Genomic DNA, 27,010 nt, shown 5'->3' with positions numbered 1-27,010 from the left:
TCACCGATTTTGTGACGCAACAGCAATCTCGCTAGCGATCTCGCTATGTGTGACACATAGCAGTGACCGCCCCCCCCCGTTGGATATCACTGATCGTGCTCGAATGTCCCAGGCCATTTCTTGATTGTTGGCGTCCCACTAGCCAGCATGCATTGCTGTGTTTGACGCTGACGAGTGACCTCGTTGGCGACGCAGAACTCATGGACGCAGGCATGAGTCGTCAGAATAGCTGCTGTGTGACAAGGTCCCAATGACCGCCGAGGTCGTTATACGGATCGCCGCATCGTTGCTGCGTCGTTGAGTAGATCTGCCTGTTTGACAGCTTACTAGCGATCATGTAGCGACGCACCAGCGATCCTTACAGGTCGTATCGTTGTCGGGATCGCTGGTGCGTCGCTTAGTGTAACGGTACCCTTAGGCTTGACTCATTGATAACACTGCCTAGAGTCACATACAGCAAGTCAAAAGAGTCAACATCTCCATTACTCATTGGCTTGTCCACTCCTCTGCACCAGCAAGTCTCTGATGATGTCATTAGCAGTTCTAACACTTTCACCTAGCTTTACCATTAACAGATATAACCAATAAAAATATAAAAATATATAAATAGATTTATTAAATAGAAGTTCCATATAAAATGACATATACCGCTCTGCAATACTCAATAGTATAATCTGTAGCTTGCAATCATCTCATACATTCCATACACTCTAGTCCTGCTTGCATCTCCCATACTATATTGTGCATTCATACTACCCGTGTCGCCCTAATCCACCCCCTCCCTAGTAGTCCGGTGAGCCGCTCCCCTTTGCTGGAGTTTAAGTTGAATGACTCTTCCTGTTGGAGTTGAGGTACTGGATGCAGCCACTAGATGGTGCTTGAATTTCAGGGCTCCATAACTTGTCCCATAAATAGCAGAGAACCTGAAAGAGAGAATTATGGATTGTAAGTGATGGGTTGATGAAGTACAGCCATGTTGTTTCTATATGTAGTATATATGAAGTATGTAGTATGTATGTATGTTGTATGAATGTTGTATATATGTAGTATGTATGTAGTATGTATGTAGTATGTATGTTTTTTGTTTTTTTTTACATTCAACACATTAGCCGGATGATGGGACTACTACTGTCCCATCATTGGCTAATGTGTCAATCACTGTCATTGTAGCAGGCATAGCCCGATGGGACTTGGAGTCCCATCGGACGATGCCTGCACACACACACAACCCCCGGCAGGCCCGCACAGACCCCCGGCAGCCCGCACAGACCCACGGCAGGCCCGCACAGACCCCAGGCAGCCCACACAGACCCCCGGCAGGCCCGCACAGACCCACGGCAGGCCCGCACAGACCCCCGAGAGGCCCGCACAGACCTCCGGCAGGCCCGCACAGGCCCTCGGCAGCCCGCACAGACCCCCGGCAGGCCCGTACAGACCCCCGGCAGCCCGCAGACCCCCGTCAGGCCCGCACAGACCCCCGGCAGCCCGCACAGACCCCCGGCAGGCCCGTACAGACCGCCGGCAGGCCCGCACAGACGCCCGGCAGGCCTGCACAGACCACGCATCATGATGACATCATTTCAGCAGCCAATCACAGCCATGCCATTAGTTAACATGGCTAACACAACTGGCTCATTGCATTATGGGAACTTCCGATTCCGGTATTCGATGTAGTAAAAATATCGGAACTCGGTATCGGAACTCCGATACAGCGAATATCGGCCGATACCCGATATTTGCAGTATCGGAATGCTCAACACTAGTAATGATACAATGGATGAGGTTATGTGGTGCATTTAACATTATAGCAATTCCTTGGTATTTGCTAACATGACTGAGCTGTGACTGAGTAGTCTTAATGGGGCTTGATCTCTTGGGGGTTGTTTAGATTAATGGAAGACTTTTTTAGTACGGTATGCTAAAAGACTTGGGACAGCGATGGGGTTGACGATCACCCTCAAAACTTTTTCTTCTGTATCCCTGTTTGAATTATATAAAGGACTTAATAACAGGGGTTACTATAAGTAGGAATATATATGGTTTTCTAAAAATGTCCTGCAGTGGGAGAACTCTTTTGAAAGCCATTTTCCAGACCTATCGTTGTTCCTAATACATTTGTGCAGATGACTTTCTTTGGTGCTCTCTACAAGGGAATCACTTGTTCTTAAAAGAGTTACACATGTTAAATTTTTAATTCCCACGAGCTAATGCAAATCATGTATCATGGGGTCATTTAGTGTAATTTTTGACTTTTTAAAAACTGTATGGTTAATGTCTTGGGACAGTAATGGGTGTCATAATAGTTTAAAAGGCCTTTACTACTCCTAAAATGCTTGTGACAGAAATATGGCAAATAGTAAAGATTTTATACTACAGAGGGAAGCTTTAACATTGAATATATCAAGTTTTCTAAACTTTTACAGCAGTGTTTCCCAAACCCCGGCCTCACAGTCCCCAATACATCATGTTTTCAGGAATTCCTTAGTTTTGCACAGGTAAGGGAATTTGTGGCAGTGTCTGATGCCTTAATAATAATTCCATCACCTGTGCAATACTAAGGAGAAGCTGAAAACATGACATGTGGGTGGCCGTGAGGACTGGATTTGGGAAACACTGCTTTATAACAATGGAAGTATTATTTGCTTAAAGGACCTTTTTCTATATCCATCGCTGTTCCTAATAAGTTTGAATGTAGCAACTATCAACAGTCATTTTCCCATGAGTGTTCTTTCACTTCTCGCACTGTGCATGTCATCAGTATATACAGCAAGTGAAGCAACAAGTGTTAGAACTTGATGTTTTTCACAAGACGTGCTTTGTTGCAGGCATACAAAACAATCTTATTATTACAACTGTAATATTATCTAATGTCTGTAAATTATCATTTAAGATCCAATAATTATGACTGTATTTCTTTTGGTATATCTGAAATGGGTCTTCCTTTGTATTATGAGAATTCACCAACCAATACATTCAGCCAACATCAGAGGTCAGACATCAGTATCTATATGAGAGCCCTTACCGGTTGGATTGTGCCTGATGATGAACAAAAATGGACGGTCCATGATAACCTCTAGAGGAGCCATTCTGGCCAGGAGAATTGCAGCTGAGAAAAAGAAAATTATAGTCTAATATCTATGTTGTCCATCGGCCCTATATAATAAATCAGCCGTCATTATCTTAAGTGGCTTAATATACTAATACATCCTTATAAATTGATGGACTTGCTATTGGGCAACTGTGAAAATGTGCTATCTGAACATGATGTCTTCTTCATGTCCCCAGGCATCCTAATCGCTGCTCACCCTTAAGTTTTCTGTCATTCTCTCTTTTTTGTAATCCCATATAAATCCCCCATGTGTAAGTAGAGTCACTTTCATACCTGTGGCAGCAGATGCTTTCGTTCCACTCTCTGTCACCTCGACCTTGACTTTCTGGAAGGCTTCGGATACATGGAGGGGTCTTTCAGCTACAACCATAAAATGAATGGAATGAGAATCATGGAAAATTAACAGAGAAAATATCTACTTGTATGGGAACCCCCATGGCCATTACTTACTAGTTAATCGTCTGAAGTCAGCTTTATCTGCAGAAAACATATCTGTGACTCCAAGACGTTGAAGAGGACTCTTTAGGTTGACTTCACTAACTAGAGAGAACCTGGGAACATATGAAACAACAGAACATGAGGACAATTAGGAAAGGTAGTTATCAATATTACCATACTTTTATCAACCAAAGAACCACAGATGGTCTAAACCTGGGTTCCCCAACTCCGGTCCTCAAGGCCCACCAACAGGTCATGTTTTCAGGATTTCCTTAGTATTGCCCAGGTGATAATTGCATCACCTGTACAGTACAAGGGAAATCCTGAAAACCTGACCTGTTGTTGGGCCTTGAGGACTGGAGTTGGGGAATCCTGGTCTAAACAATGATATTCTTGACTTGCTTCATCAAACGTAATGGATGCATTTTCCCCAAATTGCTTTAATTGCTCCCAAACTAAGAACATGAGTTTATATGAACACTGGGAGAAGCAATCATCAATATTTCCAGACTTTTTCTAATCAAAATAAGAACCAGGAATTTTCTAAATAAGGATGTTCCTGACACAATCTTACTATCACTATTTGTTATGGCCCCAAGGAAGTATTTGCCCAAGAATTGCCTAAATCGCCCATAATGTTTTTATTTACGTCTATGGATTGTACTTACTTGGGCAAAACAAAAAGGCGCGTTGATCTCCTCATGCTGTTTTTCCATTGAGTTATAAGTTCTGGGGACAAGATGTCTGTGATGGTGGACAGTGACACCCCTTTTTCATAAGGAGCAGCTATCAACATGCTGATTTCATCTCCTTCGTAGGGCAGCTCGATGACATCATAGTACACTCCCTCTGGGGTCTCGAGCTCACCTGCAGAAACAATATCAATTGTAAACCGGTTAACTTACTGCTCATATTTACAGATGATACAAAAAGTAATTAAGCTTTTTGACCCTTACTGTAGTTGTATTTGGCCGTGTTTTCCATCATTTGAACTTGCACCTGAGAACCATCAGGTCGGTAGAATGGCCTCTCCTGGGTGTCTTTTTCTGGAAAGGGGAGGACCCACTTTCCATCAAAGTGAACAGCACTGAGCAGGACCAGACGGGTAAGGGGTGGAATGGAGTTACTTCCCAATAAGTCTTGGATCATACCTGGGCAAGAGAAAACATAAGTCCTAATGGTTTAATGGTTCAAAAAGAAAATGTAAAGACGGCAACTTGAAGTCAATATGTCTATTCATCCATTGGGTTATTCCAAATTCTCACCATCTGTTTGGTTCTCCACCCATTGGTTCAAGATGTCTTTGGCTTGTGATGAGTCTGTAAAATTGACTTGGGTCACATGTCGTCGGAAAGTTGAGAAGAATCTCTGAAGAAAACCTGTAGTCAACTCAAGATCACGCTGAACAAAAAGTCCATCTGCCACGTGTACAGATTTAGTGTCTTCACTGGACCCACATATCGCCTCTCTCAGTTTGCGTAGTAGCATAGACACAGCCCGTTCTGGAGAAAGAAATAGTCCATTACTAATGGAATGTGTACAGAATCCATTGAGGAGAAAATGGAATTGGGGAATGTCTAAGCTAATACAATAGTTTGCATGTGACCATTACTAATGGCAATGATTACAAGGCTCATTGGCGCGATCACTCAGATTACCCCACACTATGAAATGGATGTACTGCAAAACCACAAAGTTATAATACTTGCTTCCTTACTCTGTGTAAATGTCAGTTTTAATTTCACTTCTGTAATTCTGTTCATCCACCAAATTATAGGATCTGTATTTTTCCAGTTTTGCCTATTGTATGAGCCAAATCTACATGACTTTGACCCCTATCCAATGCAACTTTGAATTAAAGTACATGTCTGCCTTACCTGAATATCCATAATTAAGGACCTTCCGCAGTTGTTCCATGGTCTTCCCAGATGTCCCATACTGTAGAATGTTCAAAGCCGAGGATACACCATAGGGTGAGAAACCTAAATTTTTATCCTTGTTCTCCTGTAGAATCTCCTTAAATAAACGCACCCCGAAACTGGCATCTTTCTCAGCCACATGGGTCATGGATTTAGGACGGAAGGCTAATACAGTCCATGAAAGCAGGACAAGTATGAGCAGCCTGATTAAGACAGAAACATGGAACAGTGGTCATGTTGTGCTGAATTATACTTTTAGGTGGTACCGCAATGGGCCCTTTTTCTAAATATAATACGGCAACCTTACCAAGTCACAGAATATAATAAAAAATATCACATCAGCTATGCTATGATGTACTCGTTATTGAACCCTAACCATAGTATATAGATATAGCATAAAATTGAAAATGGCCTCAAACATTACCCCGTTACCATGCCCTTCATTAGAATCTTTAAAATGCCGATCATTTATATGAAGCACCAGAAAAATACACAATAACTGGCCTAAGACACTGTTAACACACTAACATGTTATTGCTCCCTTATAGTATGCGTCTTTGGATACGTTACAAAATTGCTCATAGTGTATAAAAATTTGGCTATAAACTTAAACATAAAGTTTTGAAAAAAACTAAATCCTTTGATATACTTATTAAATCTTACTTTATAGTCCAGTCACATCCAAAGTTGCAATCCCAAATCTTCCCTTGGTAACAGTTAATCCCCCGTCACACACAGCAATCTCGCTAGCGAGATCGCTGCTGAGTCACAAGTTTTGTGACGCAACAGCGATCTCACTAGTGAGATCGCTGTGTGTGACACTGACCAGTGACCGGCCCCCCTGCCGGTTATCGCTGATCATCCTGGAATGGCCAGGACATTTTTTTGATTGCTGGTCTCCCGCTGGCCAGCACGCATCGCTGCGTATGACAGGCGGGAGACCAGCGATCAGCGCGCTGGTAACTAAGGTAAACGTTTAGCGCTTAGAAACCCGATGTGTACCTTAGTTACCAGCGCGCTGGTGCAGGGAGCTAGTAACCAAGGTTCACATCGGGTTTCTAAGTGCCGCGCGCTGCTTAGAAACCCGATGTGTACCTTGGTTACCAGCTCCGTGCATCAGCACGCTGGTAACTAAAGTACACAGTGGGTAACTAAGCGACGTGCATCGCTTGTTACCCTCCTGTCGCTGGTGCTGATCGCTGGTGAAGCTGCCTGTTTGGCAGCTCACCAGCGATCATGTAGCAACACACCAGCGATCCTGACAAGGTCATATCGTTGTCAGGATCGCTGGTGCATCGCTATGTGTGACGGGGCCCTTAGTGTCTCAGCTACACCCAGGTGTCAAAACTGCGACCTAAGACCTTTTCTCTAAACATGTAGTTTTTGCCTGAGAAACTGGAAACTCGGCAAAAGTTTGAGTTCCGATTTGGATGTAAATGATGAATAAAATGCAAAATTAGTACAAGATGAGTAAAAGTTTGGTTTTAAATAGTTCAAATTCACCCAATATCCAGCCCATATTATGTCCTCTTACCGTGCATTAAAAGTCATTCTTCCTAAAGGTAATTCTGTGATGTTAGGAGGTGAGGTTCCCAGACAGTGTACTCCTAGCTGTACAGTATTATGAAGAGGCTCCCAGCCAGCTGCTGTGTGCATGAGTCTGACCCAGCCTGGAATTTATATCAAGTACTGCCGCCCCCGCGAAGGGGGGAGTTTCCTAATACATGAGGAAACCTCATGTACAGTCTAGCAGTCCCAGATGTGAATAATAGCAACAGCCTGCGGTTTGTGACTGTTCCGAATCCCATATTTAGCTATATGTCAGTAAATATGATGTCACCCGGAGACATCTATAGCTATGGCAGCTATTCATACCCCTGAGATATTACTGGAAAGACTAAAGAAAAGTACATTGTGGTCACCATGATAAAACCCAACAGGAAAAAGAGTGGGGTGGTAGATAAACGCCAAATGCAGGGTCCAAATAATGCTAATTTAACACTTGACCTTAGAGTACATTTTTTTCCTTTTTGCAAAATAACCTAAATTTATCATTGTGACAGCAATGACATAAAGTCAGTGCACTACTATTACTATTACTACTACTTGCAAAAGATGCTGAGAACGCCGCATAAAGTTTTTCTACAGTCATGGCCAAAAGTGTTGCCAAACTTGAAATTGTTCCCAAAAATGAAGTATTCCTCCCAGAATATTATTAGTTTGTTATACACATGTTTATTTCATCTGTGTTTATTGGTCCAACACAAAAAAAAGAGAAAAAAAAAAGGCAAATTGGACATCATATCACAGAAAACCCCCATAATGAGCTGAACAAAATTATTGTCACCTTTCCAAAATTGTGGTTAAACAACTTTGTTTCAAGCATGTGATGCTCGTTCAAACTCACCTGTGGCAAGAAACAGGTGTGGGCAATATGAAAACCAGATGAAAAGGGGATAAGTTGACTCAATCTTTGCATTGTGTGTCTGTGTGTGCCACACTTTGCATGGAGAACAGAAAGAGAAGAGAACTGTCTTAAGACGTGAGAACTAATATTATTGAACAATATGAACAATCTCAAGATTGCAAGTCCATCTCCAGAGATCTTGATCTTCCTTTGTCCGCGGTGGCAACATGATCAAGAAGTTTACAACGCATGGCACTGTAGCTAATTGATGTGAACAGCAGAGAAAATTTGAAGAAAGGTTGCAACGCAGTATAGTCTGGATAGTGGATAACTTCCAAAGAAATTCAAGCGGTCCTGCAGGCTCAGGGTGTATCAGTGTAAGCACGAACAATCTGTCAATATTTTAATGACATCAAATGCTTTTGCAGGAGGACCTCAGTGCTAACTGTCACGATCCATTTTTGGATCTGTGGCAGATCCTGACTCTCATTAAAACTTTTTTCCTTTCTGGCCATCGGGGGTTAATGTTAGTTCCCCCCCCCCCCGGTGCCGCTGGTGTCACTGCATGTTTAGTTAGTCTTCTGGTGAGTTTTTCCCGCCGGTGGCCGCTGTGTTACTGCATTGTGATTAATTATCTATACAGGTGGAAACCACTCCCACCTTCCTACATAAGCTCACCAGGTGCACCAACTAACTGTTGGTGATATTATTCCTCTTTGGAGACCAACCAAGCTGGAGTCAGGAGCTGCCTGTGTGTGGTGAACTTCAGCTATAACCTTCATCTGGTGCCTAACTCTGCTGTCAAGGAGCACTGCAGCAGAGCAAGCTAAGTTTTGTAGTTTATTTGTTTTTACGCTGAGTTGTCTGTTGTAACTTTCCTTTTATTATAGTGGTGCTGTTCACCTATTTCTATTATCACCTCCCGGGGAGGGGGTTGGGGGTTTAGCTCAGGGCTAAACAGGAGATAGGGACAGGTCGGGACTCACTACCATCAAGTGTACCCCCAAGTTAAGGAAAGTCAGGGCACCCCCTTAGCCTGAGGGACAGTTCAGGGGCCCTGGTTCCACATCTCCTGTTTTCCCTCTACTGCCCCGTGACACTAACCAGAGGCATAAAAAGCTGGACTGCAGTTTGCCAAAATGTACATGAGTAAGCCAAAATCCTTCTGCAAAAGTGTCTAAAGGACATATGAAATGAAGATAGAGATTTTGGGTAAAGCACATCATTCTCTTGTTTACCGAAAACAAGATGAGGCCTACAAAGAAAGTACACAGTACCTACAGTCAAATATGGTGGAGGTTCAAAGATATTTTTGGGTTGTTTTGCTGCATCTGGCTCTGGGTGCCTGACTGTGTCCAAGGCATCGTGAAATCTGATGATTTCCAAAGGATTTTGGGTTGCAATGTAGTGCACAGTTTCATAAAGCTGGTTTTGTGTCCTAGGTCATGGGTCTTCCAGCAGAACAATGACTCCAATGAGTTCTGAAGTGGCAGCAATGAGTCCGGATCTAAATCCCATTGAACATCTGTGGAGAGATCTTAAAATTGCTGTTGGGAGAAGACGCCTTCAAATATGAGAGACCTGGAGCAGTTCACGAGAGAGGAGTGATCCAGAATCCCAGCTGAGAAGTGTAAGAAGCTTGTTGATGGTTATAGGAAGAGACTGATTGCAGTCACTTTATTCCAACCAAATATTAAGTTGAGGGTGCCAACAATTTTGTCCGGACCATTTTTGGGGTTTTGTGTGAAATTATTTCCAATTTGCCTTTTTTTCCCTCTGTTGTTTTTGTGTTGTTCCAATACACAGAAAAGAAATAAACGTGTATAACAAAACTTGTGTGATTGCAATAATGTTCTCGAAGAAATACTACTGGAACAATTTCAAGGGTGCCAACACTTTTAGCCTTGACTCCATGACAGCTTTGGTTTCTGCTTCATGCAATGCATTGCAAATATCTTGCAGAATATTATTTGGTGGAAAAAAATCATAATAAAGAATAATATTTTGTGAGACGGAATACTTTATTTGATACAGAATATTATTTTCTCATGCACAATGGCATTTTATAAACTACTTCAACAGAATATCATTTTGTTACATAGAATACTATGTTTTATACAGAATATCATTTTGTGGCACAATGTCACACTGATGCAAGCTCCACTAGATGGCAATAGAGTGGAGGGAGGATTGCACACAGCAAGAGCAGATCTGCAGCACAGCAGTGAGGCTACCACCAGGTGGCAGCAGAATAGTCAAATAAGCCGGGTCGATATTAGTCTGTAGCACAATATTAAAGGAATAAACAAACACTGAGTCAGAAACAAGCCAAATAGGTCAGGATCAGTCAGGAGCAGATATGCCAAAGACAAGAGACAAATAGCAGGTCAGGGTCCAAGCCAAGTCAAATACCAGAGAGTCCAAAACATGCAAGGGGGCCCACAGAGTCAAGAAGGAAGAGGGGAACAAAACAGACAAGGGCAAAGTCAGCAAAAGCAGGACGACAAATCAGGGTATACACGGAGTCAGCTACTCACGCCGTAGGCAGAAAGTAAAACTGACACCGCCTGCAGGACTCAGTGAAGAGAAATAGCTGGCCTGAAGCCAGAACGAGGCAGAGAAAAGTTAATTGTACAATTTAATATTCTAGTTCAATATATTTTGCTATGTTATTATTACCTTTACTAATGTTATTTTTTATAAAAAAATGTCCTTATTAAAAATTTTACACCATATCATATCCTAGTATTGTATGCCACAGAATCTATATTATTTTTTATAATTACTGCTATATTTTTTTATTATTATTGATTATTTTATACTCTTTTATTTTACTCTAGCGTATATTCAAATATATTTCAATAAATTATACAATTTACCGTAATATTCTAATACAGTATATTTCACTATGTTATTTCTATTATTACTTTTTTATATTTTTTTATTATTGATAATTTTACACTATTTTATATTCTAGCATATTGTAGTATACCACACTATATTCTGAGTGTTGTTTTTTATATTTTCACTTTTTTATATTTATTACTATATTTTTATTATCATTGATCATTTTATACTATTTTATTTTATATAATACAAGTGTAAATTATTATTATACAATATAACATTTTAATACAGTTTATTCTAATATATTCCGCTGTGTTATTTGCATTATCATTACTTTTTTATTGTTGATTATATTATTATAATATTAGATTACATTGTAGTATATTTATTAGCATTGCTCCTGTTTTATTATTATTATTATTATTATTATTATTATATTATATAGTATATCAATTAGTATTACTCCTTTTATCTATTATTACTATTAGTTATATTAGGATATATTAGATTATAGTATATTTATTAATATTACTCCTGTTATTTTTGCCATTTTTTTTGTTATTGATTTTATTAGAACATATTAGATTTGATATCAGTACTCCTGTTATTGTATTTATTATTATTCTTATTTTTAGATTAGAATATATTAGAATATTGTACATTTTGGTAGATTATATCCTGCTGCACATGGCTGATTGCTGGTTTAGGCATCCAGTGTTTCTCCCTTGAAGATATTACCTCTTCTTCCTCCTTGAGGCTACATCTTGGTTGCCCAGATTCACAGTTTGGCATGGTCTGAACTAGGCGCTTTCCCATTCTGATATAAGTCGCAGCTTTGCCTCCATGGCATTGGATAAGCTATGACTACAAGCTCTATAGAACAGAGCTTGTAAGCGCTGCGCTCCTTTGCCTAGGAGACCGGCCATCTCTGATAGACTTCAGGGGTGGCCGGTATCGTTACCAATGAGCAGTGAACTATAGAACTCAACGTTCCTCTATTCTTGGGAACAGAAGGGATTTTTAATAAGAGGTTATTTTTACCAGCACATTACATTCCTATCCATTTAATACAATGAGAAATCCCTTTAAGTAGCTAATATATAATAATAACATAATATGCAGCGTCCGAATAATACTAAGATCCTGCATAATGCTGAATCAAATGTCTTGATAATGGCACAGTAAACCAGTAAATTATACCGGATGGTTTTAGTTTGTATCCTTTGGGGCCCCAAGATTATGGTGTCCCTGGGCAATTGCCTAGATTGCCTCCCCATACACAAGTGTCAGGGCAGCCCTTGGTAATATAATCCTTAGCAGTCGCTCCTCATCTCCACATGAGCGATACATTACTGACAGCCATACATTCCAGCATGGAGCGCTTTCTCCATGACTCATGTCAAACAAGTGACATCACGCCCACGCAGCGTGTATACTGTCAACGGCAGACATTACATCACCGCACGACAAGTAAACACAGGAGATGTATACCACCGGTATACAGAGTAACAGACATTATATTGTCACTGGAGGCGGAGATACATCCGGAGAGTCTGCAGCCTCTCCTGAACAGCAAACAATTAAGAGCAGATTATCCAAAAGGTTGGTTGTGACAAGTTGTGGAGGATAGCGCAATATAGAGATAGAGACATAGATATATCTAGCTACAGTACATAGCAAAAAAGATGGGTACAAGCATCTGCAGAGGGTACCGAGCGCTGAGCTCTATAAATACCATCTGCAGAGGGTACCGAGCGCTGAGCTCTATATATACCATCTGCAGAGGGTACCGAGCGCTAAGCTCTATATATACCATCTGCAGAGGGTACCGAGCGCTGAGCTCTATCAGTACAGTCTGTAGAGGGTACCGAGTGCTGAGCTCTATCAGTACAGTCTGTAGAGGGTACCGAGCGCTGAGCTCTATAAATACCATCTGCAGAGGGTACCGAGCGCTGAGCTCTATATATACCATCTGCAGAGGGTACCGAGCGCTGAGCTCTATCAGTACAGTCTGTAGAGGGTACCGAGCGCTGAGCTCTATCAGTACAGTCTGTAGAGGGTATCGACCGCTGAGTCTATCGGTACAGTCTGTAGAGGGTATCGAGCGCTGAGCTCTATCAGTACAGTCTGTAGAGGGTACCGAGCGCTGAGCTCTATCAGTACAGTCTGTAGAGGGTACCGAGCGCTGAGCTCTATCAGTATAGTCTGTAGAGGGTATCGAGCGCTGAGTCTATCAGTACAGTCTGTGGAGGGTATCGAGCGCTGAGCTCTATCAGTACAGTCTGAAGAGGGTACCGAGCGCTGAGCTCTATCAGTACAGTCTGTAGATGGTACCAAGCGCTGAGCTCTATCAGTACAGTCTGTAGAGGGTACCGAGCGCTGAGCTCTATCAGTACAGTCTGCAGAGGGTACCAAGCGCTGAGCTCTATCAGTACAGTCTGTAGATGGTACCGAGTGCTGAGCTCTATCAGTACAATCTGTAGAGGGTATCGAGCGCTGAGCTCTATAAATACCATCTGTGGAGGGTACCGAGCGCTGAGCTCTATCAGTACAGTCTGTAGACGGTACCGAGTGCTGAGCTCTATCAGTACAGTCTGTAGAGGGTATCGAGCGCTGAGTCTATCAGTACAGTCTGTAGAGGGTATCGAGCGCTGAGCTCTATCAGTACAGTCTGTAGAGGGTACCGAGCGCTGAGCTCTATCAGTACAGTCTGTAGAGGGTATCGAGCGCTGAGGCTATCAGTACAGTCTGTAGAGGGTATCGAGTGCTGAGCTCTATAGTACAGTCTGTAGAGGGTACCGAGCGCTGAGTCTATCAGTACAGTCTGTAGAGGGTATCGAGCGCTGAGTCTATCAGTACATTCTGTAGAGGGTACCGAGCGCTGAGCTCTATCAGTACAGTCTGTAGAGGGTACCGAGCGCTGAGCTCTATCAGTACAGTCTGTAGAGGGTACCGAGCACTGAGCTCTATCAGTACAGTCTGTAGAGGGTATCGAGCGCTGAGTCTATCAGTACAGTCTGTGGAGGGTATCGAGCGCTGAGCTCTATCAGTACAGTCTGTAGAGGGTACCGAGCGCTGAGCTCTATCAGTACAGTCTGTAGATGGTACCAAGCGCTGAGCTCTATCAGTACAGTCTGTAGAGGGTACCGAGCGCTGAGCTCTATCAGTACAGTCTGCAGAGGGTACCAAGCGCTGAGCTCTATCAGTACAGTCTGTAGATGGTACCGAGTGCTGAGCTCTATCAGTACAATCTGTAGAGGGTATCGAGCGCTGAGCTCTATAAATACCATCTGTGGAGGGTACCGAGCGCTGAGCTCTATCAGTACAGTCTGTAGACGGTACCGAGTGCTGAGCTCTATCAGTACAGTCTGTAGAGGGTATCGAGCGCTGAGTCTATCAGTACAGTCTGTAGAGGGTATCGAGCGCTGAGCTCTATCAGTACAGTCTGTAGAGGGTACCGAGCGCTGAGCTCTATCAGTACAGTCTGTAGAGGGTATCGAGCGCTGAGGCTATCAGTACAGTCTGTAGAGGGTATCGAGCGCTGAGCTCTATAGTACAGTCTGTAGAGGGTACCGAGCGCTGAGTCTATCAGTACAGTCTGTAGAGGGTATCGAGTGCTGAGTCTATCAGTACAGTCTGTAGAGGGTACCGAGCACTGAGCTCTATCAGTACAGTCTGTAGAGGGTACCGAGCGCTGAGCTCTATCAGTACAGTCTGTAGAGGGTACCGAGCGCTGAGCTCTAACAGTACAGTCTGTAGAGGGTATCGACCGCTGAGTCTATCAGTACAGTCTGTAGAGGGTATCGAGCGCTGAGCTCTATCAGTACAGTCTGTAGAGGGTACCGAGCGCTGAGCTCTATCAGTACAGTCTGTAGAGGGTACCGAGCGCTGAGCTCTATCAGTACAGTCTGTAGAGGGTATCGAGCGCTGAGTCTATCAGTACAGTCTGTAGAGGGTATCAAGCGCTGAGCTCTATCAGTACAGTCTGTAGAGGGTACCGAGCGCTGAGCTCTATCAGTACAGTCTGTAGATGGTACCAAGCGCTGAGCTCTATCAGTACAGTCTGTAGAGGGTACCGAGCGCTGAGCTCTATCAGTACAGTCTGCAGAGGGTACTGAGCGCTGAGCTCTATCAGTACAGTCTGTAGATGGTACCGAGTGCTGAGCTCTATCAGTACAATCTGTAGAGGGTATCGAGCGCTGAGCTCTATAAATACCATCTGTGGAGGGTACCGAGCGCTGAGCTCTATCAGTACAGTCTGTAGACGGTACCGAGTGCTGAGCTCTATCAGTACAGTCTGTAGAGGGTATCGAGCGCTGAGTCTATCAGTACAGTCTGTAGAGGGTATCGAGCGCTGAGCTCTATCAGTACAGTCTGTAGAGGGTACCGAGCGCTGAGCTCTATCAGTACAGTCTGTAGAGGGTATCGAGCGCTGAGTCTATCAGTACAGTCTGTAGAGGGTATCGAGCGCTGAGCTCTATCAGTACAGTCTGTAGAGGGTACCGAGCGCTGAGCTCTATCAGTACAGTCTGTAGATGGTACCAAGCGCTGAGCTCTATCAGTACAGTCTGTAGAGGGTACCGAGCGCTGAGCTCTATCAGTACAGTCTGCAGAGGGTACCGAGCGCTGAGCTCTATCAGTACAGTCTGTAGAGGGTATCGAGCGCTGAGCTCTATCAGTACAGTCTGTAGAGGGTACCGAGCGCTGAGCTCAATCAGTACAGTCTGTAGAGGGTATCGAGCGCTGAGCTCTATCAGTACAGTCTGTAGAGGGTACCGAGCGCTGAGCTCTATCAGTACAGTCTGTAGAGGGTATCGAGCGCTGAGCTCTATCAGTACAGTCTGTAGATGGTACCAAGCGCTGAGCTCTATCAGTACAGTCTCTAGACGGTACCGAGCGCTGAGCTCTATCAGTATAGTCTGTAGAGAGTACCGAGCGCTGAGCTCTATCAATACAGTCTGTAGAGAGTACCGAGCGCTGAGCTCTATAAGTACAGTCTGTAAAAGGTACCGAGCGCTGAGCTCTATCAGTACAGTCTGTAGAGGGTACCGAGTGCTGAGCTCTATCAGTACAGTCTGTAGAGGGTACCGAGCGCTGAGCTCTATCTGTACAGTCTCTAGATGGTACCGAGCGCTGAGCTCTGTCAGTACAGTCTGTAGACGGTACCGAGTGCTGAGCTCTATCAGTACAGTGTGTAAAAGGCACCGAGCGCTGAGCTCTGTCAGTACAGTCTGTAGAGGGTACCGAGTGCTGAGCTCTATCAGTACAGTCTGTAGACGGTACCGAGCGCTGAGCTCTATCAGTACAGTCTGTAGAGGGTACCGAGCGCTGAGCTCTATCAGTACAGTCTGTAGATGGTACCGAGCACTGAGCTCTATCAGTACAGTCTCTAGACGGTACCGAGCGCTGAGCTCTATCAGTACAGTCTGTAGACGGTACCTAGCGCTGAGCTCTATCAGTACAGTCTGTAGAGATTACCGAGCACTGAGCTCTATCAGTACAGTCTGTAGAGGGTACCGAGCGCTGAGCTCTATCAGTACAGTCTGTAGAGGGTACCGAGCGCTGAGCTCTATCAGTACAGTCTCTAGACGGTACCGAGCGCTGAGCTCTATCAGTACAGTCTGTAGAGAGTACCGAGCGCTGAGCTCTATAAGTACAGTCTGTAGAGGGTACCGAGCGCTGAGCTCTATCAGTACAGTCTGTAGACGGTACCGAGCGCTGAGCTCTATCAGTACACTCTGTAGAGGGTACCGAGCGCTGAGCTCTATCAGTACAGTCTGTAGAGGTTACCGAGCGCTGAGCTCTATAAGTACGGTCTGTAGAGGTTACAGAGCGCTGAGCTCTATAAGTACAGTCTGTAAAAGGTACCGAGCGCTGAGCTCTATCAGTACAGTCTGTAAAAGGTACCGAGCGCTGAGCTCTATCAGTACAGTCTGTAGAGGGTACCGAGCGCTGAGCTCTATCAGTACAGTCTCTAGATGGTACCAAGCGCTGAGCTCTACCAGTACAGTCTGTAGAGAGTACAGAGCGCTGAGCTCTATAAATACGGTCTGTAGAGAGTACCGAGCGCTGAGCTCTATCAGTACAGTCTGTAGTGGGTACCGAGTGCTGAGCTCTGTCAGTACATTCGGTAGAGGGTACCGAGCGTTGAGCTCTATATATACAGTCTGTAGAGTATACCGAGCGCTGAGCTCTATAAATACAGTCTGTAGAGGGTATCAAGCGCAGAGCTCTATAAGTGCAGTCTGTAGAGGGTACCGAGCGCTGAGCTCTATCAGTACAGTCTGTAGAGGGTACCGAGCGCTGAGCTCTATCAGTACAGTCTGTAGAGGGTATCGAGCGCTGAGTCTATCAGTACAGTCTGTAGAGGGTATCGAGCGCTGAGCTCTATCAGTACAGTCTGCAGAGGGTATCGAGCTCTGAGCTCTATCAGTACAGTCTGTAGAGGGTATCGAGCGCTGAGCTCTATCAGTAGTCTGTAGAGGGTACCGAGCGCTGAGCTCTATCAGTACAGTCTGTAGATGGTACCAAGCGCTGAGCTCTATCAGTACAGTCTCTAGACGGTACCGAGCGCTGAGCTCTATCAGTATAGTCTGTAGAGAGTACCGAGCGCTGAGCTCTATCAGTACAGTCTGTACAGAGTACCGAGCGCTGAGCTCTATAAGTACAGTCTGTAAAAGGTACCGAGCGCTGAGCTCTGTCAGTACAGTCTGTAGATGGTACCGAGTGCTGTGCTCTATCAGTGCAGTCTGTAAAAGGCACCGAGCGCTGAGCTCTATCAGTACAGTCTGTAGAGGGTACCGAGTGCTGAGCTCTATCAGTACAGTCTGTAGACGGTACCGAGCGCTGAGCTCTATCAGTACAGTCTGTAGAGGGTACCGAGCGCTGAGCTCTATCAGTACAGTCTGTAGAGGGTACCGAGCGCTGAGCTCTATCAGTACAGTCTGTAGATGGTACCGAGCACTGAGCTCTATCAGTACAGTCTCTAGACGGTACCGAGCGCTGAGCTCTATCAGTACAGTCTGTAGACGGTACCTAGCGCTGAGCTCTATCAGTACAGTCTGTAGAGGTTACCGAGCGCTGAGCTCTATCAGTACAGTCTGTAGAGGGTACCGAGCGCTGAGCTCTATCAGTACAGTCTCTAGACGGTACCGAGCGCTGAGCTCTATCAGTACAGTCTGTAGAGAGTACCGAGCGCTGAGCTCTATAAGTACAGTCTGTAGAGGGTACCAAGCACTGAGCTCTATCAGTACAGTCTGTAGACGGTACCGAGCGCTGAGCTCTATCAGTACACTCTGTAGAGGGTACCGAGCGCTGAGCTCTATCAGTACAGTCTGTAGAGGTTACCGAGCGCTGAGCTCTATAAGTACGGTCTGTAGAGGTTACAGAGCGCTGAGCTCTATAAGTACAGTCTGTAAAAGGTACCGAGCGCTGAGCTCTATCAGTACAGTCTGTAGAGGGTACCAAGCGCTGAGCTCTATCAGTACAGTCTGTAGAGAGTACCGAGCGCTGAGCTCTATAAGTACAGTCTGTAGAGGGTACCGAGCGCTGAGCTCTATCAGTACAGTCTGTAGACGGTACCGAGCGCTGAGCTCTATCAGTACACTCTGGAGGGTACCGAGCGCTGAGCTCTATCAGTACAGTCTGTAGAGGTTACCGAGCGCTGAGCTCTATAAGTACGGTCTGTAGAGGTTACAGAGCGCTGAGTTCTATAAGTACAGTCTGTAAAAGGTACCGAGCGCTGAGCTCTATCAGTACAGTCTGTAGAGGGTACCGAGTGCTGAGCTCTATTAGTACAGTCTGTAGAGGGTACCGAGCGCTGAGCTCTATCAGTACAGTCTCTAGATGGTACCAAGCGCTGAGCTCTATCAGTACAGTCTGTAGAGAGTACAGAGCGCTGAGCTCTATAAATACGGTCTGTAGAGAGTACCGAGCGCTGAGCTCTATCAGTACAGTCTGTAGAGGGTACCGAGTGCTGAGCTCTGTCAGTACAGTCGGTAGAGGGTACCGAGCGTTGAGCTCTATATATACAGTCTGTAGAGTATACCGAACGCTGAGCTCTATAAATACAGTCTGTAGAGGGTATCAAGCGCAGAGCTCTATAAGTGCAGTCTGTAGAGGGTACCGAGCACTGAGCTCTATAAATACAGTCTGTAGAGGGTACCGAGCGTTGAGCTCTATCAGTACAGTCTGTAGAGCGTACCGAGCACTGCGCTCTATAAATACAGTCTGTAGAGGGTAAAGAGCGCTGAGCTCTATAAATACAGTCTGTAGTGGTTACTGAGCGCTGAGCTCTATCAGTACAGTGTGTAGAGGGTACCGAGCGCTGAGCCCTATAAATACGGTCTGTAGAGGGTACTGAGAGCTGAGCTCTATCAGTATAGTCTGTAGAGGGTACCGAGTGCTGAGCTCTGTCAGTACAGTCGGTAGAGGGTACCGAGGGTTGAGCTCTATATATACAGTCTGTAGAGTATACCGAGCGCTGAGCTCTATAAATACAGTCTGTAGAGGGTATCGAGCGCAGAGCTCTATAAGTGCAGTCTGTAGAGGGTACCGAGCGTTGAGCTCTGTCAGTACAGTCTGTAGAGAGTACAGAGCGCTGAGCTCTATAAATACAGTCTGTAGTGGTTACCGAGTGCTGAGCTCTACTGGTACAGTTTGTAGAGGGTACCGAACACTGAGCTCTATAAATACAGTTTGTAGAGGGTACCCAGCGCTGAGATCTATAAGTACAGTCTATAGAGGGTACCGAGCACTGAGTTATATAAATACCATATGCAGAGGGTCTGAGCACTGAGATCTATAAACACAGTCTGTAGAGGGTATCGAGCACTGAGCTCTATCAGTACAGTTAGTAGAGGGTACCGAGCGCTGAGCTCTATCAGTACAGTCTGTGGAGGGTACCGAGCGCTGAGCTCTATAAGCACAGTCTGTAGAGGTTACCGAGCGCTGAGCTCTATTAATACAGTCTGTAGAGGGTATCGAGTGCTGAGCTCTATTAATAAAGTCTGTAGAGGGTATCGAGCACTGAGCTCTATCTGTACAGTCTGTAGAGGGTATCGAGCGCAGAGCTCTATAAGTGCAGTCTGTAGAGGGTACCGAGCGTTGAGCTCTATCAGTACAGTCTGTAGAGAGTACCGAGCGCTGAGCTCTATAAATACAGTCTGTAGTGGTTACCGAGTGCTGAGCTCTACTGGTACAGTTTGTAGAGGGTACCGAACGCTGAGCTCTATAAATACAGTTTGTAGAGGGTACCCAGCGCTGAGATCTATAAGTACAGTCTGTAGAGGGTACCGAGCGCTGAGCTCTATAAATACAGTCTGCAGAGGGTACCGAGCACTGAGTTCTATAAATACCATCTGCAGAGGGTCTGAGCACTGAGATCTATAAACACAGTCTGTAGAGGGTATCGAGCACTGAGCTCTATCAGTACAGTCAGTAGAGGGTACCGAGCGCTGACCTCTATCAGTACAGTCTGTGGAGGGTACCGAGCGCTGAGCTCTATTAATACAGTCTGTAGAGGGTATCGAGTGCTGAGCTCTATTAATACAGTCTGTAGAAGGTATCGAGCACTGCGCTCTATCTGTACAGTCTGTAGAGGGTATCGAGCGCTGAGCTCTATCAGTACAGTCTGTAGAGGGTAGCGAGTGCTGAGCTCTATCAGTACAGTCGGTAGAGGGTATCGAGCACTGAGCTCTATCGGTACAGTCTGTAGAGGGTACCGAGCGCTGATCTCTATCAGTACAGTCTGTAGAGGGTAGCGAGTGCTGAGCTCTATCAGTACAGTCGGTAGAGGGTATCGAGCACTGAGCTCTATCTGTACAGTCTGTAGAGGGTACCGAGCGCTGAGCTCTATCAGTACAGTCTGTAGAGGGTATCGAGCGCTGAGCTCTATCAGTACAGTCTGTAGATGGTACCAAGCGCTGAGCTCTATCAGTACAGTCTCTAGACGGTACCGAGCGCTGAGCTCTATCAGTATAGTCTGTAGAGAGTACCGAGCGCTGAGCTCTATCAGTACAGTCTGTAGAGGGTACCGAGCGCTGAGCTCTATAAGTACAGTCTGTAAAAGGTACCGAGCGCTGAGCTCTATCAGTACAGTCTGTAGAGGGTACCGAGCGCTGAGCTCTATCAGTACAGTCTGTAGAGGGTACCGAGCGCTGAGCTCTATAAGCACAGTCTGTAGAGGTTACCGAGCGCTGAGCTCTATTAATACAGTCTGTAAAGGGTATCGAGTGCTGAGCTCTATTAATAAAGTCTGTAGAGGGTATCGAGCACTGAGCTCTATCTGTACAGTCTGTAGAGGGTATCGAGCGCAGAGCTCTATAAGTGCAGTCTGTAGAGGGTACCGAGCGTTGAGCTCTATCAGTACAGTCTGTAGAGAGTACCGAGCGCTGAGCTCTATAAATACAGTCTGTAGTGGTTACCGAGTGCTGAGCTCTACTGGTACAGTTTGTAGAGGGTACCGAACGCTGAGCTCTATAAATACAGTTTGTAGAGGGTACCCAGCGCTGAGATCTATAAGTACAGTCTGTAGAGGGTACCAAGCGCTGAGCTCTATAAATACAGTCTGCAGAGGGTACCGAGCACTGAGTTCTATAAATACCATCTGCAGAGGGTCTGAGCACTGAGATCTATAAACACAGTCTGTAGAGGGTATCGAGCACTGAGCTCTATCAGTACAGTCAGTAGAGGGTACCGAGCGCTGAGCTCTATCAGTACAGTCTGTGGAGGGTACCGAGCGCTGAGCTCTATAAGCACAGTCTGTAGAGGTTACCGAGCGCCGAGCTCTATTAATACAGTCTGTAGAGGGTATCGAGTGCTGAGCTCTATTAATACAGTCTGTAGAAGGTATCGAGCACTGCGCTCTATCTGTACAGTCTGTAGAGGGTATCGAGCGCTGAGCTCTATCAGTACAGTCTGTAGAGGGTACCGAGTGCTGAGCTCTATTAAAACAGTCTGTAGAGGGTATCGAGCACTGAGCTCTATCTGTACAGTCTGTAGAGGGTACCGAGCGCTGAGCTCTATCAGTACAGTCTGTAGAGGGTACCGAGTGCTGAGCTCTATCAGTACAGTCGGTAGAGGGTATCGAGCACTGAGCTCTATCTGTACAGTCTGTAGAGGGTACCGAGCGCTGAGCTCTATCAGTACAGTCTGTAGAGGGTATCGAGCGCAGAGCTCTATCAGTACAGTCTCTAGATGGTACCGAGCGCTGAGCTCTATCAGTATAGTCTGTAGAGAGTACCGAGCGCTGAGCTCTATCAGTACAGTCTGTAGAGAGTACCGAGCGCTGAGCTCTATAAGTACAGTCTGTAAAAGGTACCGAGCGCTGAGCTCTATCAGTACAGTCTGTAGAGGGTACCGAGCGCTGAGCTCTATCAGTATAGTCTGTAGAGGGTACCGAGCGCTGAGCTCTATCTGTACAGTCTCTAGACGGTACCGAGCGCTGAGCTCTGTCAGTACAGTCTGTAGACGGTACCGAGGGCTGAGCTCTATCAGTACAGTGTGTAAAAGGCACCGAGCGCTGAGCTCTGTCAGTACAGTCTGTAGAGGGTACCGAGTGCTGAGCTCTATCAGTACAGTCTGTAGACGGTACCGAGCGCTGAGCTCTATCAGTACAGTCTGTAGAGGGTACCGAGCGCTGAGCTCTATCAGTACAGTCTGTAGATGGTACCGAGCACTGAGCTCTATCAGTACAGTCTCTAGACGGTACCGAGCGCTGAGCTCTATCAGTACAGTCTGTAGATGGTACCTAGCGCTGAGCTCTATCAGTACATTCTGTAGAGGTTACCGAGCGCTGAGCTCTATCAGTACAGTCTGTAGAGGGTACCGAGCGCTGAGCTCTATCAGTACAGTCTGTAGAGGGTACCGAGCGCTGAGCTCTATCAGTACAGTCTCTAGACGGTACCGAGCGCTGAGCTCTATCAGTACAGTCTGTAGAGAGTACCGAGCGCTGAGCTCTATAAGTACAGTCTGTAGAGGGTACCGAGCGCTGAGCTCTATCAGTACAGTCTGTAGACAGTACCGAGCGCTGAGCTCTATCAGTACACTCTGTAGAGGGTACCGAGCGCTGAGCTCTATCAGTACAGTCTGTAGAGGTTACCGAGCGCTGAGCTCTATAAGTACGGTCTGTAGAGGTTACAGAGCGCTGAGCTCTATAAGTACAGTCTGTAAAAGGTACCGAGCGCTGAGCTCTATCAGTACAGTCTGTAAAAGGTACTGAGCGCTGAGCTCTATCAGTACAGTCTGTAGAGGGTACCGAGCGCTGAGCTCTATCAGTACAGTCTCTAGATGGTACCAAGCGCTGAGCTCTACCAGTACAGTCTGTAGAGAGTACAGAGCACTGAGCTCTATAAATACGGTCTGTAGAAAGTACCGAGCGCTGAGCTCTATCAGTACAGTCTGTAGAGGTTACCGAGCGCTGAGCTCTATAAGTACGGTCTGTAGAGGTTACAGAGCGCAGAGCTCTATAAGTACAGTCTGTAAAAGGTACCGAGCGCTGAGCTCTATCAGTACAGTCTGTAAAAGGTACTGAGCGTTGAGCTCTATCAGTACAGTCTGTAGAGAGTACCGAGCGCTGAGCTCTATAAATACAGTCTGTAGTGGTTACCGAGTGCTGAGCTCTACTGGTACAGTTTGTAGAGGGTACCGAACGCTGAGCTCTATAAATACAGTTTGTAGAGGGTACCCAGCGCTGAGATCTATAAGTACAGTCTGTAGAGGGTACCGAGCGCTGAGCTCTATAAATACAGTCTGCAGAGGGTACCGAGCACTGAGTTCTATAAATACCATCTGCAGAGGGTCTGAGCACTGAGATCTATAAACACAGTCTGTAGAGGGTATCGAGCACTGAGCTCTATCAGTACAGTCAGTAGAGGGTACCGAGCGCTGACCTCTATCAGTACAGTCTGTGGAGGGTACCGAGCGCTGAGCTCTATTAATACAGTCTGTAGAGGGTATCGAGTGCTGAGCTCTATTAATACAGTCTGTAGAAGGTATCGAGCACTGCGCTCTATCTGTACAGTCTGTAGAGGGTATCGAGCGCTGAGCTCTATCAGTACAGTCTGTAGAGGGTACCCAGTGCTGAGCTCTATTAATACAGTCTGTAGAGGGTATCGAGCACTGAGCTCTATCGGTACAGTCTGTAGAGGGTACCGAGCGCTGAGCTCTATCAGTACAGTCTGTAGAGGGTAGCGAGTGCTGAGCTCTATCAGTACAGTCGGTAGAGGGTATCGAGCACTGAGGTCTATCTGTACAGTCTGTAGAGGGTACCGAGCGCTGAGCTCTATCAGTACAGTCTGTAGAGGGTATCGAGCGCTGAGCTCTATCAGTACAGTCTGTAGATGGTACCAAGCGCTGAGCTCTATCAGTACAGTCTCTAGACGGTACCGAGCGCTGAGCTCTATCAGTATAGTCTGTAGAGAGTACCGAGCGCTGAGCTCTATCAGTACAGTCTGTAGAGGGTACCGAGCGCTGAGCTCTATAAGTACAGTCTGTAAAAGGTACCGAGCGCTGAGCTCTATCAGTACAGTCTGTAGAGGGTACCGAGCGCTGAGCTCTATCAGTACAGTCTGTAGAGGGTACCGAGCGCTGAGCTCTATAAGCACAGTCTGTAGAGGTTACCGAGCGCTGAGCTCTATTAATACAGTCTGTAAAGGGTATCGAGTGCTGAGCTCTATTAATAAAGTCTGTAGAGGGTATCGAGCACTGAGCTCTATCTGTACAGTCTGTAGAGGGTATCGAGCGCAGAGCTCTATAAGTGCAGTCTGTAGAGGGTACCGAGCGTTGAGCTCTATCAGTACAGTCTGTAGAGAGTACCGAGCGCTGAGCTCTATAAATACAGTCTGTAGTGGTTACCGAGTGCTGAGCTCTACTGGTACAGTTTGTAGAGGGTACCGAACGCTGAGCTCTATAAATACAGTTTGTAGAGGGTACCCAGCGCTGAGATCTATAAGTACAGTCTGTAGAGGGTACCAAGCGCTGAGCTCTATAAATACAGTCTGCAGAGGGTACCGAGCACTGAGTTCTATAAATACCATCTGCAGAGGGTCTGAGCACTGAGATCTATAAACACAGTCTGTAGAGGGTATCGAGCACTGAGCTCTATCAGTACAGTCAGTAGAGGGTACCGAGCGCTGAGCTCTATCAGTACAGTCTGTGGAGGGTACCGAGCGCTGAGCTCTATAAGCACAGTCTGTAGAGGTTACCGAGCGCCGAGCTCTATTAATACAGTCTGTAGAGGGTATCGAGTGCTGAGCTCTATTAATACAGTCTGTAGAAGGTATCGAGCACTGCGCTCTATCTGTACAGTCTGTAGAGGGTATCGAGCGCTGAGCTCTATCAGTACAGTCTGTAGAGGGTACCGAGTGCTGAGCTCTATTAAAACAGTCTGTAGAGGGTATCGAGCACTGAGCTCTATCTGTACAGTCTGTAGAGGGTACCGAGCGCTGAGCTCTATCAGTACAGTCTGTAGAGGGTACCGAGTGCTGAGCTCTATCAGTACAGTCGGTAGAGGGTATCGAGCACTGAGCTCTATCTGTACAGTCTGTAGAGGGTACCGAGCGCTGAGCTCTATCAGTACAGTCTGTAGAGGGTATCGAGCGCAGAGCTCTATCAGTACAGTCTCTAGATGGTACCGAGCGCTGAGCTCTATCAGTATAGTCTGTAGAGAGTACCGAGCGCTGAGCTCTATCAGTACAGTCTGTAGAGAGTACCGAGCGCTGAGCTCTATAAGTACAGTCTGTAAAAGGTACCGAGCGCTGAGCTCTATCAGTACAGTCTGTAGAGGGTACCGAGCGCTGAGCTCTATCAGTACAGTCTGTAGAGGGTACTGAGCGCTGAGCTCTATCTGTACAGTCTCTAGACGGTACCGAGCGCTGAGCTCTGTCAGTACAGTCTGTAGACGGTACCGAGGGCTGAGCTCTATCTGTACAGTGTGTAAAAGGCACCGAGCGCTGAGCTCTGTCAGTACAGTCTGTAGAGGGTACCGAGTGCTGAGCTCTATCAGTACAGTCTGTAGACGGTACCGAGCGCTGAGCTCTATCAGTACAGTCTGTAGAGGGTACCGAGCGCTGAGCTCTATCAGTACAGTCTGTAGATGGTACCAAGCACTGAGCTCTATCAGTACAGTCTCTAGACGGTACCGAGCGCTGAGCTCTATCAGTACAGTCTGTAGACGGTACCTAGCGCTGAGCTCTATCAGTACATTCTGTAGAGGTTACCGAGCGCTGAGCTCTATCAGTACAGTCTGTAGAGGGTACCGAGCGCTGAGCTCTATCAGTACAGTCTGTAGAGGGTACCGAGCGCTGAGCTCTATCAGTACAGTCTCTAGACGGTACCGAGCGCTGAGCTCTATCAGTACAGTCTGTAGAGAGTACCGAGCGCTGAGCTCTATAAATACAGTCTGTAGAGGGTACCGAGCGCTGAGCTCTATCAGTACAGTCTGTAGACAGTACCGAGCGCTGAGCTCTATCAGTACACTCTGTAGAGGGTACCGAGCGCTGAGCTCTATCAGTACAGTCTGTAGAGGTTACCGAGCGCTGAGCTCTATAAGTACGGTCTGTAGAGGTTACAGAGCGCTGAGCTCTATAAGTACAGTCTGTAAAAGGTACCGAGCGCTGAGCTCTATCAGTACAGTCTGTAAAAGGTACTGAGCGCTGAGCTCTATCAGTACAGTCTGTAGAGGGTACCGAGCGCTGAGCTCTATCAGTACAGTCTCTAGATGGTACCAAGCGCTGAGCTCTACCAGTACAGTCTGTAGAGAGTACAGAGCACTGAGCTCTATAAATACGGTCTGTAGAAAGTACCGAGCGCTGAGCTCTATCAGTACAGTCTGTAGAGGTTACCGAGCGCTGAGCTCTATAAGTACGGTCTGTAGAGGTTACAGAGCGCAGAGCTCTATAAGTACAGTCTGTAAAAGGTACCGAGCGCTGAGCTCTATCAGTACAGTCTGTAAAAGGTACTGAGCGCTGAGCTCTATCAGTACAGTCTGTAGAGGGTACCGAGCGCTGAGCTCTATCAGTACAGTCTCTAGATGGTACCAAGCGCTGAGCTCTACCAGTACAGTCTGTAGAGAGTACAGAGCGCTGAGCTCTATAAATACGGTCTGTAGAAAGTACCGAGCGCTGAGCTCTATCAGTACAGTCTGTAGTGGGTACCGAGTGCTGAGCTCTGTCAGTACAGTCGGTAGAGGGTACCGAGCGTTGAGCTCTATATATACAGTCTGTAGAGTATACCGAGCGCTGAGCTCTATAAATACAGTCTGTAGAGGGTATCAAGCGCAGAGCTCTATAA

The 27,010-nt window shown here is 46.0% G+C and overlaps 1 protein-coding gene across 1 annotated transcript; it reads right to left on the bottom strand.

Moving 5' to 3' along the window:
* Positions 1-593: 593 nt before the first annotated feature.
* Positions 594-7,217, bottom strand: SERPINE1 (serpin family E member 1). The gene is made up of 9 exons (XM_073561662.1): positions 7,001-7,217; positions 5,425-5,669; positions 4,813-5,049; positions 4,504-4,698; positions 4,216-4,414; positions 3,560-3,660; positions 3,383-3,469; positions 3,023-3,106; positions 594-923 (listed from the first exon to the last, which is right to left on the bottom strand). The coding sequence occupies exons 1-9, from the start codon at positions 7,120-7,122 to the stop codon at positions 886-888; spliced, it is 1,308 nt and encodes a 435-aa protein (XP_073417763.1). The 5' UTR covers positions 7,123-7,217; the 3' UTR covers positions 594-885.
* Positions 7,218-27,010: the final 19,793 nt, after the last annotated feature.

The sequence above is a fragment of the Dendrobates tinctorius genome, unplaced genomic scaffold (genome assembly GCF_039654945.1).
Source record: "Dendrobates tinctorius isolate UK_male_01 unplaced genomic scaffold, ASM3965494v1 ptg000324l, whole genome shotgun sequence".
NCBI lineage: Eukaryota > Metazoa > Chordata > Amphibia > Anura > Dendrobatidae > Dendrobates > Dendrobates tinctorius.
Note: the sequence above shows the minus strand (reverse complement) of the source record. Positions and strands in the feature narration are given on the sequence as shown.